The sequence below is a fragment of the Triplophysa rosa genome, linkage group LG5 (assembly GCF_024868665.1).
Source record: "Triplophysa rosa linkage group LG5, Trosa_1v2, whole genome shotgun sequence".
Taxonomy (NCBI): domain Eukaryota; kingdom Metazoa; phylum Chordata; class Actinopteri; order Cypriniformes; family Nemacheilidae; genus Triplophysa; species Triplophysa rosa.
This window is the reverse complement of record NC_079894.1, coordinates 903,002-920,667: the sequence shown is the minus strand read 5'-3', so window position 1 is coordinate 920,667 and position 17,666 is coordinate 903,002. Positions and strand designations below refer to the sequence as shown.

General features: G+C 37.6%; 2 protein-coding genes across 2 annotated transcripts; both read left to right on the top strand.

Annotated features, from left to right (window-relative positions):
* Nucleotides 1-5,485: 5,485 nt before the first annotated feature.
* serbp1b (SERPINE1 mRNA binding protein 1b) lies at nucleotides 5,486-15,678 on the top strand. Its single transcript, XM_057333697.1, has 9 exons — nucleotides 5,486-5,872; nucleotides 10,619-10,796; nucleotides 11,784-11,924; nucleotides 12,018-12,089; nucleotides 12,344-12,418; nucleotides 12,500-12,686; nucleotides 13,341-13,397; nucleotides 13,882-14,070; nucleotides 14,174-15,678. Exons 1-9 carry the CDS (start codon nucleotides 5,617-5,619, stop codon nucleotides 14,231-14,233), a joined length of 1,215 nt encoding a protein of 404 aa, XP_057189680.1. The 5' UTR covers nucleotides 5,486-5,616; the 3' UTR covers nucleotides 14,234-15,678.
* A 248-nt stretch (nucleotides 15,679-15,926) lies between these two features.
* On the top strand, nucleotides 15,927-17,614 carry LOC130554236 (cerebellin-2). The gene is made up of 4 exons (XM_057333749.1): nucleotides 15,927-16,398; nucleotides 16,925-17,008; nucleotides 17,118-17,255; nucleotides 17,325-17,614. Exons 1-4 carry the CDS (start codon nucleotides 16,230-16,232, stop codon nucleotides 17,609-17,611), a joined length of 678 nt encoding a protein of 225 aa, XP_057189732.1. The 5' UTR covers nucleotides 15,927-16,229; the 3' UTR covers nucleotides 17,612-17,614.
* The last annotated feature ends 52 nt before the right edge of the window (nucleotides 17,615-17,666 follow it).

Here is a 17,666-nt window from a genome sequence, read left to right as displayed (position 1 = left end):
TTTTGCAAAGATTGTTTCCATAATATAAGTAACATGAGTTATTTATTTTATAAACATGAATGTGTCATTTAATATCATATGTTTTTTATTAGAAATGCCTGTAGCAGAATGCCGAATGGCCTCCTGTTATGATTGACAGACATCGGACACAACAAAGGAATGAGAGTGATGGAAGAAGTTGCCAATAAAAATATAATATGTAAATGTTATAAAAAATGAAATAAAAGTTTAGGTGTATACAAGGTGTTCGGGGTTTTTTTTGGGGGGGGGCGCTGAGAGGGGGTTTCGCCCAGGATGCATGAAATGATGGAGGGAACGTCGAACGGCATCGCTTAGGGACATAATGACGTATGCCATTAATCCAACTATGTAGTGTAACATGTAAAACGGGAACATGAAAGGTATATTCTTAATGTAAACACCTTAATCGTAATATTAGCTTACTCAGAATAAGGCAAATAATTTGATTACTGACGTCCATGTAAACGTGGTCACTGTTGCTCAACAGTTTCTTACTGGCAGAGCAGATAACTACACCCGGCTACTTATTATACAGCCTGCTGACATCATATACAGTATGGTTCCCAAACTTTGTTGGCTTGACAAAGCCTGGCCTGAAAAGTTTAAGATGGTGGTTGCTAGGCTGTTGCTAGGGTACCTGGGGTGGTTGCTAGGCTGTTTGCAACATAGATGGCATTGCAACTTTAGGTTAATGTACGTGCGTTTAAAAATAACAGACATTTCCTTTGAAATCTGACCTGACAGCTCATTAAAAATCACTATTATGAGCCAACAGCCGTGAATCGTGGTTATATGTAAAGAGACTGACTAGCAGACATGAATTATTGACAGCTTTTTTGGCATTTGTCAAGTCTCACTTCACGCAAGGTTATTTTAGTTTACTAAAATTGAAACTTTGAAAACGTCTCTGTTCATTGAAATAAAATAAAATATTGACCTAAATATTATGGAAAAAACTTAACTAAAGGAAAAGTTGAAATGTTGCCTCAAAAATAAATTAAATTAAGTTTGTAGCACTAAAACTATAATAATGAACGAAAACTAAATAGAAATTAATTAATACTATATAGCAACATAAAAATAAACAAATAAATTATAAAATGACAAAAGCATACACCAAAGTTGCTAAAACTTTAACTAAAATTAACATAAAAACTAAAGATCTAAAAATAAAAGCTAATTTAGAATATTAATAAAACTAAAATGAAAACTATAATAATGGTACTTGAGTGAAGTCATGTCAGGATAAAGTGTAGTCCAGCAGAATTAGAGAACTATTTTTCAAACACAAAAAGAGAGAAATAGACCAGTTACAATCGGTGACAGCAGCAGCTTTGTACTGTAGCTATGCAACTGCTTGTATATAAGCACATGCAACAGAGTATCACACACAAGTTTTAGTGTTCGAGGAATAACCAGAGCCGTTGAGAGAGAAATCTGGAACTATCTGAAGTCTTCATGAATCACGTGATGCTCAGAAATGTTGAACTTCCATTGTCGAAACTCTCTCTCAACGGCTCTGGGAATAAGAAACCTCAGAACGTTGTTGCTGACCAATCAGATCAAAGTATTCCAGAGAGTGGTGTAATATTTAATTATAGTTAAAATGACGTTTGTTTATTAAAATCTTTAATTAGCTCTCCTTTTTGTCTGTCTGGAGAGACGCATTGTCTCGTGAGTTAATCTTAATCTGGAAACAAATGACTGTATGTCATGTGTTACTCAACCAACTGACTCGGTACCACTGTTTTGTCTCAAAATGTTTTTTGTAAGGCGTGTTTATAAATGTCCTAATTTATGTAAATCCTAGTCCTGGTTTAAGTGAATCCCTACCGCCCTGATATGAAGCTAATGGCTTCACTTTCATTTATTTTGCACAGTTTTCTTCTCTGACACAAAATGGTACAGGACTGGAGTTTATAGCTTTGTATACACAAATAATGTGATTGTGAATGTTTTGAGTGTATGAACATACTCGATTTCAAATATAACACACGTTTTTTTTTTAGAAAGTTCTTAAAGCAATAAACTTGATGTGAGCTAAATTCAGAGCAAGACACAACTGATTAAATATGTAAGATTTGTGATACTCACGGTGTTTTCTCTCCTGCTGTGGTTTAGATTTTCCTCGCTGTAAAATGGCTCCTGCTGTAATAGTTTCACTTTCACCTGTGACCTGTGCCCAAACATACTGGTACATACACACACTCGCGCACATTTGTAAGGTGCAAGGTGTACATTTTCTATAGGTTGGGTGAGTAAAACACCCCCTCGAGTAAAACTCAAAATAAACCCGAAATAATCTTTGTATAGTCAAGGTATATATTTGTTGTTGCTGTGGACTACGTTGACAAGAGTGATTTTGAGGTATTTTCTGTGACGTAGAGTAAATGGATTTCACTGTAAGAGATCTCATCATCAGCAGTAAGAATTTTTCTTTAAAGCTTGTTGTTTTGCAGAACATCACATTCATAATAATTTTAGGAAAACGATTTATATTTTCAGAATGACAAAATATTTTTTCAAACCTAGTTGATGGGTTAAAAATATGGAGGACTAAACCTGCAAAAATTATAAATAAATGAATGTATAAATAAATAAATATATAAACGAATAAATGTAATAATATGAAAATAAATACAGGAATGAATGGTTTGATAAAACAAAATAATTCGTTTTAGCTATTATTGATCTTAGCTTTAACTTTTCTTTTCATTTTTTAAATTGATTTATTATTTTTTGTGTCCATTTTTAATTATTATTATTTTTATTTTTTTATTTTTTTTAGATTATTTTATTTATCATTTCCTTTTATTTTTACATTTATTTATTTATACGTTTATTTATTTTTATATTTATTTATTATCGCATGTATTTATTTCCACTTTTATTTATTTATTCTTGTATTTATTCTTACTTTTCTGTGTCTTGTATGATAATTAGATGGGTTGGTCTTGCCTACTATTGGTTCAGCGTAGATTGAAGCGTTCGATCGATTACTCTTGACTTGTTTTGGACTAACGTCACGTCACTCACTGATCGTTTGCTTCGTGTATAACGTTAAGTAACTATGTCGGGCGCACAATTAGCTAGAGAGTTACAGCATTTAGCCAATGAAGTCGATAACCATGCATCAAATGACTATGTGTCATTCAGATTAGATGCATTTATTGATGATTTATTACAGATTGACGGCGAGATAAATGACAAAGTTCTCCCTCGGTTGTTAGCCTCTTTGCAGCACATTCAAAGTCTGTGCGAGTCAGAGGGTGCTATGGTATGGTGGCGTTACAGTTCAACTGGTGAAAATCATAAAGCACAAAATGTAATAAGGTTTAACTACACAGATGAGCTTGTAAACCGAAGTCGCAAGCTAACGCTTTGTCAAAGTGATAGTTATAAGCAGCCTTTCGGTTAGAAAAAGCGTAAAGATTTAATGTAACATGATGTAACATAATGTAAATGAATTGAGACATAGTGAACTTAAGTCACAAGTTAACACGGTAGTAATGAGCATCGTTCTTTCACTACAGGGGCCATCAAATGGAAACCATTCCTTCTAAAAAGACGTGGTTACTAAACGGTACTCGTAAACTACATTCCATAAGAGATAAATAACACAGAGGTCACAAGTTAAAACGGGCATATTCCCTTGATTCATCCAGCTGCATATTGTTGTGTGACATCTTGATATTATTGCAAAGATCCGCAGCAGCTAGCATTGCGAAATAGCTTAGTGTGATTGTTACCGTAGTGACACGCTGCCTCGCTTTATTGTATGGGTACGAATCCCGTGTCAAATCGCTTTATTTATTTTTTCACCTCGCTTCAGCCGTTACGGGCGATCATACCAATAATTTGCAATCTTAACAAGAATGTCAAAATCATGTAACAAGAAAGTCTGTGTTTATTAGACATCTTAATATCAAGTCGTCTTGTGCTTTCAGAATCGACGAATCTGCTGAGGTCGTTCATGCACCTCTTTGGCAGAGGACCTGTAACCGGAACTTGGTCACCACCTTAGCACCCCCTGACTCGCACAGATTTTGAAGAACTTTGTCATTTATCTCTCCGTCAATCTGTAATAAATCCTCAATAAATGCATCTAATCTGAATGACACATAGTCATTTGATGCATGGTTATCGACTTCATTGGCTAAATGCTGTAACTCTCTAGCTAATTGTGCGCACGCCATAAACGTTATACACGAAGCAAACGATCAGTGAGTGACGTGACGTTAGTCCAAAACAAGTCAAGAGTAATCGATCAAACGCTTCAATCTACGCTGAACCAATAGTAGGCAAGACCAACCCATCTAATTATCATACAAGACACAGAAAAGTAAGAATAAATACAAGAATAAATAAATAAAAGTGGAAATAAATACATGCGATAATAAATAAATATAAAAATAAATAAACGTATAAATAAATAAATGTAAAAATAAAAGGAAATGATAAATAAAATAATCTAAAAATAAAAAATAATAATAATTAAAAATAATTAAAAATGGACACAAAAAATAATAAATCAATTTAAAAAATGAAAAGAAAAGTTAAAGCTAAGATCAATAATAGCTAAAACGAATTATTTTGTTTTATCAAACCATTCATTCCTGTATTTATTTTCATATTATTACATTTATTCGTTTATATATTTATTTATTTATACATTTATTTATTTATAATTTTTGCAGGTTTAGTCCTCCATATAAAAAACACATCCAGCCACTTTATACTAGTGTAGAGTTACCATGTTCCAACATCACATCCTTAATTTTTCCATCAAATTAAAAAAAAAGATATATGTTATATTTAGGCCTATTCATTTATTTAAATATTTATTTTGTTTATTTGTTGATTGGCTGGTTAACTGTCAGTTGATTTTCAGCATGGTTCATTAATAAATATAAATATTTTTAATAGATAAATATTCATATTTATCTGCCGATTATTTTGGCTGTGGGGTAAAACGTCCCTCTTGGTAAATGCTTTTGTTAAAGTTGCTCTACAGAACCCCTGTAATGACTGAGTGACTAGTGCTGTGCTATTTGTCACATAAATTCACGTTTTTTCCATGTGGCTTTATCTAAAATAATAACTAAAAGGTTCTAAAATGATGAATTATAGTCCACATCAGAAAGGCGCTTTCAAGTTAGCCCAATGAGATTAAATTATTTTTTAATATCAGAGGATTAGGATGTTGACTAAAAATGACAAGGTCAGCCCTTACCGATATGAACCGTGGTTTTACTACACAATATATAACAATAGCTCCCACACTTGTCACTGGTTTGGCCAAAAGCCATGTACTAAATGCCAAAGACAGGGTTGGTGCTGTCTTTAAAGTGCTTAACCACACACAGCTCTTTAAATCCTCTTTATACCGTCGCAATCGCAAACAAACGCGTTCAGTGACCTGCGATCTTGAAAAACTACACGCCCCACATAGCGCGAGCGCTGCAATGTCCCGGATATCGAGAGCGCCGGAAGAGAAGCAGGTGTCTTCCTCGGCCATCTTGTGGTTGTCCACCGTGAGCTGTTTGCGCGAAGCCTCGAAGAATCGGAGGAGAATCCCGCTGTTGGGGCGCCATCATGCCCGGACATCTGCAAGACGGCTTCGGCTGCGTCGTGACCAATAGGTTCGACCAGCTATTGGACGACGAGTCCGACCCGTTCGAGATATTAAAGGCGGCCGAGAACAAGAAGAAAGAGGCGGCCGCGTCTGGCGCCTCAAAGACAGCAGCACAAGCCGCCAAACAACCGAAGAAGGAGTCCCAAAAAGACAGGAAAAACACAGCCCCGGAAAAGAAGGAAGACACGCAGGCTCCTGTACCTCTGAAGAAAGAGGGTATGAGGGCTTTCAACACTAAACATCAGCGCGTCGACGCGGAACATAGCGCGAGACGGCATATCTGAGCGTCATATGAGCGTTACAACCCAAAACAACACCGATCACGTGTAAAACCGCGTATTAGAACGCACAAAACTCAATTCAATAGTGATGTCTAGCTAGGCAGCTCGCTCGGTTTTGAAACTGAGTGCTGATTGTGACCGAGTGCTCGTGCATATAAACACAACAGCAAACTCAACATGGACTCCAGCCTGATCGGTTGTCGTCGCATTTCATTGTTTATTTGCGATCGTAACACCACCAGATACGCTCAGCATGCGTTTTTCTCGCGCAACTTGCTCCGACGTGTCAACGTCGATGTTTATAAATAAGTGCGTAGCTGCTTTAGCCAAATGCTAGCCTGCTAGCTGTATGTGCACGGTGTAGTTTATTCACGCTTGTGTGTATGTTGACTTGGCCACAAAGGATCATCATGTGTCTTATATATGCGAATGTAAATGGGTGTCGTTTCACTTTAATATCACAGTGCACGCGCTTACACTAGTAGCGATCTGTCGTTACGGCAGCGTTTGCAATGTAGGTCAGTTTTAGGCTTGTTTGGAATGTTACTCGGGTTTGAGGTGATAGTACCGTGACTGACAGAGTAATTGCCGATTGTTTGTAACGTTATAATTACATTTAAGCTTTGTGATTGGTTGATGATCTGGTATGGGTACCAGGTCATGTAGGATTATGATGATTTTTTAACGGTGTGCTGGAAAATCCAAAAACTACGGATGCCGAGTTTTATATTGATGTGACTTGCTAAAAGCACTTTTTGTCGTCATAAACATCAAATAAATAACATTAATATTGATTCTGGTAGGTAAAAGTTTCTCTTGTTCGGGTTGAACACAACCTCACATAAATCACACATTCAAACGCAACAACACACATCAGAAAATCATCGCAACGATTATAGATTTTGTTGGTACGATTATAGTCAGAGGAATAATCAGGCTTGCACGATTATGACGATTATTGTACAATATAATATAATATAAAATATAATATAATAATATGATATACAAAAATTTTTAATAATAATGTCTAGTTATTAGTTTGTTTTTTTACCTATGCAATCTTAATAAATATGCTCATAATACCATAAAACTATTAGCCTAACTCTGATAATAATAGTCGATCAGTTAGTAATAAAATTCGAACAAATGATCAAATTATGAGCAATAGCACAAATAAATGTAATGAAGCAAACGCACAAATGAAATTAACTGTGTTTTTAAGGTGTTTCCGGTTGGTCTAACTGGTTATTAGGTACAGAAACTGAATAAAGGCGTCAAAATAACACTTCATAGTATTCACGGTATAATGAAATATAGATCAAACCATATTAAAGTTGATCAGTCAGGAGCAGTGAGTGTGTTTTGTCTTCGTTTTTTGTTGTTTGTTGAGAATTAAAGCAGATATGTTTGAAGAGTTTGCTTCCAAAACGCTATAAATCCAGTTTGATTAATTTGAGTAAAAATGTGTTTTCTTTACAAAGAAAGTGGCTAGATGAAAACCACCATTTTCTGTTTCAAAGAGTTCACATAGCATCTTTAGGTTCTAGTAACAAAAAATTCTAATCCAGATTTTGATTTTAAAAGATTTATTATAAAAACAGATCATTTTTCCCCAAAATGCAATGCATCCATGACAATTTTTGCGCCATTACTGTTTACAATGCGTGTAATGGTGTACTGTGATTGGTTGAGCAGATATATCGCATTCTGCAGAAAAGTGAGACATGCGTATATTGTGGTTCGGAAAGAAAGGGAGAAAACATGACAGAAAAACACGGCGGATATCGCATTTCGCGTAAAATTAAAAATTGTCTTTTCAATATCGACCTGATACAATACTGATTTTGGTGGAAACTTTTTTTTTTTTAATGGCGTTTATCGCGTTTTGGAACCAAACTCTATTTATTATGCTGCTGTCCCTTTAAGAGCTAGCGCGCATGGATCACATGCTTTTTGATTCAATATACAAAACTATTTCTTCAGAGGTGTATAAAGGGCTTACCTAATGGACCGTTAAGTTTCTAATACCTTAGAATAAGATGTTTATATCTACATACAGAGCGGCCCTACATACATTGAATTCGCCGCCATGTTTTGTACAGCAGCCCTAAACAGACAAACAACTCTACAACGCGTTTTCTCTTCCTCTCCGCTGCGGTAGCGTGGTGAAACTGATCACGGATGATCCATACGGATCGTACTCTATGGTTCGGAACACATGTGACGTGCAGATTAAATGTAAGTTTATTCATCACTGAGTAATGTTAAGAGAGTAAAACGCACTCTCTACAGTTTTAGCGCCAACGCGCTCTCGCTCTCTCTCTCCAGTATCTGGACGAGTACAATATTAAAGCGGTTCCAGATAAACAATGACACTCAAAACTGCTCCGTCACACAGCTAATATTACAACAACAACATAGCTTGGTTCTAACAAACAGAAAAACCAATGTTACTCACATACTGATCCGAATCAAAGCAACCTCCTCGGGGGTGATTTTAAGACGATCTTTCTCTCCAACGTCTCTCTGCTGGAAAGTATCTCTATAGATATCTGTGAGTACATATCTGCTAAAAGCCTCAGTACCGCGGGTCTTAACGCGTCTCTGCTGGAAAGTCTTTATAATATTAGCGCAGGTCCTAGCTCCTGCCTGACTTTATCCTTCTTTTTAAACTTAAAATCCACAAACCTTTTATTTTATGTAATACATAAGACATCGCTCTTTTCTAATGCCCGCATGATCTCTTCCCTGCGTCAACATGAGAACAACATCTTTTTGTACTATGGTGGCCACCGTTGTGTTTGGACTGAGCGATTCATTGCAGATCTATAATACAACGCTAGTGGCCGCTGTAAATCAAAAACTGCGCCTTTAAATTGGTTAGTAGACTTTGAATTTGAGCTTGCGCATACAAAATGTACACATTCTGTCAGTTGCCCTTGACTCGACGCTTCTCGTCTGGTGTGCGACTCCGTTAACTTGCATGCCGCTATGTTTGTTTACGTTGCACTGAAAACCCAACTCTCACTCTCATGTTTTTAAGTTTTTAATAGTAAAATTCGGTAATCGCTGCATCCCTAGTCGTGAGGAATCGGGTGTACTTTAGAATAAGAGCGAACGCCAAAGAAACAGTTAGAGTTGAACTGAGCTTCAAAATCATCAGTCTGTCACTCTGTCTAAAGAAATATGAAGTAAACGTGTTTCAGTATATCTATAGTTCCCCCAATATGCACATTTTGGACTAAAAGCCCTGTGATTGCAAATAGACAGGAGCAGCCGAGGATGAATATGTATGTCTCATAGCAATAACATTATTTTGCTTGTTTATTTTGCACTCCTGACATAAATGAACAAAACCCGCGTTTCATAATGCCTCTGTTATACTGTTGCTAACTTTGGCTGACGTTGGACTGTATTTACCGTTAACTTGGTAACGATAAGTTGGTACGGTTTAATGATAACTAAAAATGGCATTATATTACTAATAGTTGGATGTTTTTATCGTGGTTTATCATAAAACCGGTAATCGTTACATCCCTAAATAGGAGTAGTTTTATTAAACACCATCTCTCCAAACATGTACCACCACCTGCTGTGAAACACAAAGGAATTATTAGGAACCATGTTTGCGCCAATTTTTCAATACAGTGAAAGTGGATGAGGACTGGAGCTGTCGAGCTTTAAAAAGAATGACAAAAGGCTATAGAAGTAGTCCATATGATTCTTGGACAAAGCCTTCGTGTGATAGTTTGTGGAAACTACATATTTCAATAAAAATGATTTTATGATTTACTGATCCTTATGTCATTCAAACCTGTAATACTTTCTTTCATTCTGCATAATACAAAATAAGATATTTTGAAGAATGTCAAAAACCCAACAACCCCATTGACATTTCTTAAAATATCTTCTGGTGTGTTCCACAGAAGAATGAGTTGTTTTGATTCACTTTTGGGAAATAAGTGATGTTTATTTATTTCCCTTATAGTCATAGTTTTTTAGGTGAACTGTCCCTTTAATTTTAAGTTGTTGAATAACATTTTCAACAGTAACAGTAGTAAAATGGGCACTGTATGCTAGTTTCTTTTCAACCAAATTGCTAATAGAGAAGCGATCTTAAGAGTTTCCTTATTCTACTTTAATAAGTGATGAAGGGCTGGGACGATATATATCACGATTCGCACCAATTAAGCTTGTCTAGGGTGATTCTGAAATCAATTCAAATCAAGTGTTTCTGCACAGGTTTTTCGTGAACTACGGCTCTTTGATCAGTAGGAAGTACTGCTCGATCTAAAATCACTACGAGATTGAGTCGTTTATAACGTGCATTTGAAAAAGCAACATTCATAAAACATCATCACTTTAAATATACTTTATTATAATGAAAATACCTGAAAAGGTTGGAAGAACAGTGATAGCATATGAACATTGGCATTTCCTGGAACTACATGTGTAAATCGTTCTTCTTCTGTGGCCCCTATTTGGAGTTTCTGCTCGAGAGCGCCCTCTGGCTTTCGGATGTGACGAAACCGTTTAAACCGTTACATTTAACCGTAATTAATTGAGAAACTGAGCATAAGAATTGCAGGATATATCATCCCAGCCCTATCATAACTGTAGATTTGCATTTGTTTGACATTTTACACGACTAGTTTAATGAAGGTCTGAATGTTTACTTCAGGCATGAGGAGGGTTGGCCGGAGACCGGAGCAGCAGGGTCAGGCCAGTTCCCAGCACCAAGGAGGTCAAGGAGAGGGTCGCCCCGGCGAGCGGAGACCAGAGAGACGACCTCCTCGCGAGCGGCGCTTTGAAAAACCAGCTGATGATAAACCAGAGGGTGGAGAGTTCTCTGTGGACAAGTGAGTTTCTGTGTTCCAAACTGGTCTGACTTTCTTTTTTCTGCAGAATGATGGTAACCAAACAACATTGAATCGTATTGACTTCCATTGTATGAACACAAAACCTGCAAATTTCTCAAAATATCTTCTTTTGTGTCACATATAGACATTTTTATCAGACGCACGCGCTGGCCCGACGTTAACTTCTGGTCTGTGATTGGTTCTACTTTCAAAAGAGATTTTATTTGACAGATATTTTATTTATATTAATAAATAATTTATATGAATACTTTTTGTATATTAATTGTAGTAAATTAAAGTAAAACTACTCAACAGTTATTGATTCTTTGAAATGTTAAGTTCGGGCCACATATTGTATGTTTATGTTGTTGCTGCTGAACCGGTTTATAGGTTTTGCATGATGCTTAAATTGTATTTTTTGGTGAAGTCTTGAACAAAAAAGAAACTGTTAAAGTAATAAGTAATTTCCACCAGGGCAGGGTTTTGAGACCATTTTGGCAAATCGATTCTTGTACATATGGTTTCGATTCAATATCGATTAGTTCTCAGTATTTCATTTAAAATATTAGTTTTGCAGACATGGAATCCATATTTAAATATATAGGCTGGTAAATAAAACCCCACTACTCAGCTAAATTAACGAAATGCACATTACGTTGATAGCAGAGCCCACACAACTGTTTTGAATTACTTTTTACTTTTACTTTGATTAACCAAACATAAAATAAAAACATTGTAAATGTGCAACAGTGAAATCATGAACGACTTAATACGTGTTTAAGAAATAAAACAGATTACAAAATTAAACTTGAATAATGCCACCCATCCTAAAAAAAGGCACGTGCATTAAGAATCGATTCATGGATTTCCCGAATATTGTTTCTTTAAATTGAAGATCGATTCAAATCAAAGAATCAATATTTTTTACCCAGCCCTAGTTTTCCACACCGCCAAGATTGTCTTACAAAATGTGTGTGTCATCCTCAGGCCAGCTGGAGACAAGCCGTCAAGAGGGCGTGGGGTGGGACGTGGGGGCCGAGGTGGCCGTGGACGGGGCATGGGACGTGGAGAGGGATTTGATTCTCGGGGGAAACGTGACTTTGATAGACACAGCGGCAATGATAAAAAGTGAGTGTGATGGAGCCAACGAAAAACACTTGGTTCATGTGCGTCTTGTCACACGAGTCTCACTGGAATGTTGTTGTTCGCTTCATGTTCTAGTCGACAGAAGGGAGAGGAGAAGCGCAGCGGGAGTGGCTCGCACAACTGGGGCAATGTGAAGGAAGAAACCAGGTAAGCTTGTTCAGCGCGTCATAGGTTCATGTGATTCGTTGATTGAAACGCTAAAATGTAGCATTTTAGTTTACTGACATTTTTTTGCATGCATGCGCTACTGTTATTGTTTATACTTGGGGATAGGGTTAGTATGCACATCATTTATTCGACTTTGAAAGCATATTTTTGAGCACATATTGATCATTTTTGAAAATATGTTGGTCATTAAAGAATATGGCGCGTCGTATGATTCCTACATCTTATTTTGACAGTGAGCTAGATCAGTCAGCTGCACCTGAGCCCGTTCCTGAAGGAGAGGAACACGCACCTGCCGATTCTGAAAACAAGTGAGTTTGTGATGACAGTTGCTGATGCCGAGAAGTGCAGTTGCCTGCGATACTGAGCATGACATTCGTGTGGTTCTTTAGGGAGAATGAAGTAGAGGAGGTGAAGGAGGAAGGTCCCAAAGAGATGACACTGGACGAATGGAAGGCCATGCAGGACAAAGAGCGCGCCAAAGTTGAATTCAACATCCGCAAGCCCAACGAGGGGAACGATGGACAGTGGAAGAAGGGCTATGTCCTGCACAAGTCAAAGAGCGATGAAGTCGGCACGGTAAGATTCTTCAAATAAGTGTTTACCTTTTGTTCAACGTTGTGAAATTTATGGTGATGCACATGATCTAGAAAATGTCTAACCTGAGACATGTCAATTCCTCTACTCTCACCCCAGTTTTTTTACATGCCTGTCTACTTTTCCCCTTTCTGCCATTTACTCAACATGGTGTTTTACAATTTGTACAGTAATGCCACGGTTGCAGTGGACTTTACGTTCAGTATGACATCCATGTCTATACTACACGCGTGCAAATGCAAAAAAAGATTTTCAAAGGCCTGTGAACTCGTATTTTGAGATTAGCCTTTTCAGTTGAAGGAAATGCTATCGCACAATATGTGGATAACAAACGACACTTTGGCACGTGATAATAATAGACCTCCTGGAGAGTTCTAGGTGTTAGTGAGGCCAGCAGGGGGTGCTCACCCTGTGGTCTGTGTGGGTCCGTCCTAATATGCCCAAAAGCACCATCCTTTTGGGCCGTTAAAACTAGGTATTCTAGGTATACTAACCCGTATTCTTTGTTGTTAATGTGTATTTAAATGGCCGAGTCATTCTCACAACAGACAATGCACTCCTCAAGCACACCTTCATTTACCTCTTTCCCCGAATTCAGCTTTTTTAACAAATTGCTTCAATTTCTTATGTTTATAGCGGCATGCTGGAGCTGTGATTGAAAGTGGAGATGTTGATCCCGACTCATTCCAGAAGGTACCGGTCCTGCCGTTACACACTTTTTGACTTGTTGAAATTTGTGGCGGTTCACTGTGCTGTGACGGTGTTTTTATTAGTTTTTTATAAATAAGTGGGTCTCATCAGGGGGGCGGTGGCCCACAGGGGGCCCCAGCTGACTTCCAAGGGGCCCTCAGGATAACTAATCATTTCAAATTAGACAAAATGAGTATTGAAGGTTATTTTAAAACAATTAAAAAACAAGATATTTCTTATTATTTGTCTATTTTTGTATTAACACTTTTCCAGTGAACCAATTTATTGGTTAGAAATGTTGAGCTTTTGTAATCAGGAGGGGGGGCATTGAATACTGTTGAATACAGTTGGGGGGGGCCTTGGAGTCAAAAAGGTTAAGAACCCTGGTGCCAATTCTTTTGGTATTAATGCACTCAAGTGTTAGAGCTAGTTGTGTTCAGAAGTGGTAGAATATATACCTAAAGCCGAATTTATATTTCATTATTAGGCTGATGATGGTGCCAGTGATCACCACTTCCGTAAGCCAGCCAATGACATCACCTCCCAGTTGGAGATTAACTTTGGAGACTTGGGTCGACCGGGACGTGGCCGCGGGGGCTCTCGTGGAGGCCGTGGGAGTCGTGGAGGTGGCGGAGGCGGAGGACGGCCAGGTCGAGGTGGCGGCAGATCTGAGAAGGTAAATAAGATGTGCATGTACACGTACAGTTCGTGAGACTAATTGATCAAAGTCAGTGATGTCGATTCTAGACGATAACTGACTGCGTCGTTGTGTTCGACAGAGCGGAGGTGTGTCCGTTCCTAACGTGGATGACCCTGAGGCTTTTCCAGCCTTGGCCTAAAGCTCAGCTCCTCCATCTAACCTTCCTCCTGCTCCTGCGGGCCTCCTCCTCCTCTTCTTCGACGCTTGCATGCTTATGGATCCTTCGACCATTGAGAAACCATTGAAAAAAAAAATATCGAACACGAGAGACAGTCATCCACACATACACTGAGAACTGACTTTTACCTGCGGAAAAACAAAAATGGACTTCTCGTTACACTGAAGCAAATTATTGGTAGAGGTTTTGTATTTCGAGACGTGATAGCAGGGATTGTTCATACAGTATTTTTTCCCCCTTGTTTTCCCAGAGATTATGCGTTCGCCATAAATATTTTTTTATTGCTGCTTGAATGTATGCGATTCAAGATAGAATTGAAGTGTGTTGTGAAAGCTTCCGCTTCCCTCAAGACACTCTGCTGTCCACGTACGTGTAAAAGCGTACTCGCTCTCGATAGCTCTACCAAAAGCAGAACGTTTTCTTTTTAAGTGAGATACAACAAGACGTGTAGTGGTTGTTTTACTGTTAATATATACAGGAGTAATGTATATTGACTTTTTGAAATGTTTTAAAAGAAAGCTCAAAGGTCAAGTTATCCTCTTGTCATTTGGATATATTTGGATACGGCCTGTAGCAAGAAGCGAATGCCTCGTCTTGATCTTTCTTCATAGTTTTGTCGTCCTCTGGTGGACCAGTGATATTGGTATACATGTTTTGTTGCTCGCTGAGAGTAAGATGTTAAGTGCCCAGGGTTCAGTGTAGATCCAGGCTGGTCCTTTTAGGTCCCGTAGATTCTTCCGTTAGAAACCTTAGGACCACTTTCAGCTGTATATGTGGGGTTTTGTGTGTGTGTGTGTGTGTGTGAGTGAGTGAGTGAGTGAAAGAGTGAAAGATGACCTGTTTTAATACTCATCCACCACACATTTATTTTCCTGAACTTCGATTGTATGTCATGTTTTTAACATGCGGTTTTATTTCTAGTGGGATTTCTCTGGTTAAGGTTGTGGACATATCTTGCACTTAGATTTATGGTGACGTTTGAATTCTTGCTAATAAGCACATGGTCTACTCACATCAGTACCATTTGTTTATTTGTATTTCTTCTGTGGTCTTTGCTGTGTTTTTGTTTTTAATTATTGCTATGACGGCACTACTGCTTAAAGTGTGTAATTCAGGGTGGGACAGCGTTGTGCTGCGAACGAAACTTCGGAACCAGCTTCTTACGTATGTGAAATGGCAAGACATCCGAGTGCGATGGCCGATGTGCTCTTTATTAATGAAGAAGAGGTGACCAATGAAGCGGAAGACGACATTAGATTGGAGTCCAGGCTTCCGGTTGGTCACGCTTCTACTGGAAGACTCATCTGGGACCTCCAGTCGTGACTCCCTCTTATTCTTTGTGACGCGATTGTTTCTATTATAAACATGTCTGCATATATCCCTGTTCAATAAATTGCTTAGAAGTGTTCAGTGAGTGCTGGTATAGTCATGGAAATGTCTCTTGTAAATGGACTTCTTGGTTTGGCTGTATCATAAATGTGATTGTACCTTTTCATTTGAGATGGGTTTAAAACTTCTCCCCTTAACCAAGTTAGTCTTGGTCTCGTCTGTGTGTCCTTTCTTCAACATTCTGCAGTCCGGTTGTTTATTTAATGCCAACATGCATCTATTGACTGATTACAAATGCTGTGTACAGAGGGAAATCAAGAAAAACATATTTTACATTGATTTACAGTAAAGTAATAATCGGTAACCGCCTATCTTCCAAAATAAACACGAGCTAAAGTTCATGTTTCTAAACAGAAGGCCGTAGAAGACCTGTTTAGGAACATGAATGTTTCGCCTTTGATTCATTTCTCCTTTTTCCAAAGTGACCACCAGATGTCTTCCTCTAAAACTGAACTGGATTATTACATCATTTCATTAATATTCATGAACCAAGCTGAAAGGTTTAGATAGTGCTTTCCCACTTTTCACATCAGTCTGTGTCCCTAGTCACTAGAACACACGGCACAAAATGTTGATGCTTACGGCTCTTTTAATGCTCTTTACACAGTCCACACAAGGGCAAGACTTACTTTCCCCACAAATCAACATTCTTGATGAACTTGGCAAGATAAAAACCTTGGAACAAACTATGAAATCGATGGAAACTGAGCTGGAAAGACTAAGGGTAGAAAACAAAGGTAAGAGTATTTTGTATTTGAGCATTTGTATATATTTTAAATCATGTCTCCAGCAAATCAATCAAAACGTTTTTAAGGCTTTCTGTTTTTTAAACACCGCTCACATTGGTCATATCATGTCTGCTGTTATTTTTTATTTTGGTTATAAAGTAGTTTCAATATAGCTTTACAAAGAAAATTAGTTACACCCGGTATAAAACGGTATTATACCTAGTTTGACTCCAACCATACAAAGTGTTATAATAAGCATACATAAATTCATCTGATACATATGATTAAGGAAACGCTTAATAATGAGCTGTATTAATGATATTTATTAGTAGCATTTATTCATCTTAAGTATGTTTATTAAAACATTGACTAATGTTTAAAAGGAAATGTTTCTGTTTAACGCAGTGAACTAAGGTGATGTCATTGATCTGTACTTTGAAATGCAGTTTGAGAATGCAAAGGTTAAAAAAGTAAATCAATTGGTTTTGGCCTTGACTGTTATGTTGGCACAGAATTTTTCTATTTATTTTTTCAGCACAGGCCGACATGTTGAAGTCTTTGTGTGATGCAATGAATGACACAAATATTAAAGTGGATGAACTAATAAACCAAAATGCAGGTGAATTTAGTAGAAAATTAATCAATTATCTTAAGATCTTTCTTATATGGTCTATACATATATATATATATATGTCTTTAAAATAAAACTGAAATGGTTTGTTAAATAGCTTCAAAAGTGGCTTTCTCAGCATCTCTTGTGAGCAGTCACGGACCACACAACATTGGACCTGTGTTTGGTGAATTTCACACCCTGGTGTACAACCATGTCTATCTCAATACTGGAAACGCCTATGATTCCAACACAGGTAAAGCTAGGAATAAATCCATCGCTCTTTTTTTAGAGGTAAACTTGACTTGATATTTGTCTGGCACAGGAATCTTCACAGCGCCAATCAGAGGAGTCTATGCGTTCAGGGTCTTTTCCAAAGCTCATGGAGATCCAGAGAAAGCTCTTACTGCAGGCCTGTTTAAAAATGACCAGCATATATTTTCTACACACGCATATCAACGCTCCGGCTTCATCAGCTCTTCAAATGGTGTTTCTCTGCTTCTAGAAAAAGGCCATGAGGTCAAAGTAAATCTCTATCCGCGCAACTGGATCTTTGACAACGGTGAACATCATCACAGCACATTCAGTGGACACCTGCTTTTTCAAATGTAATTTATTCAGAATATTCACCATCACACAAATTCGACATGTATATTTACATGTAAAA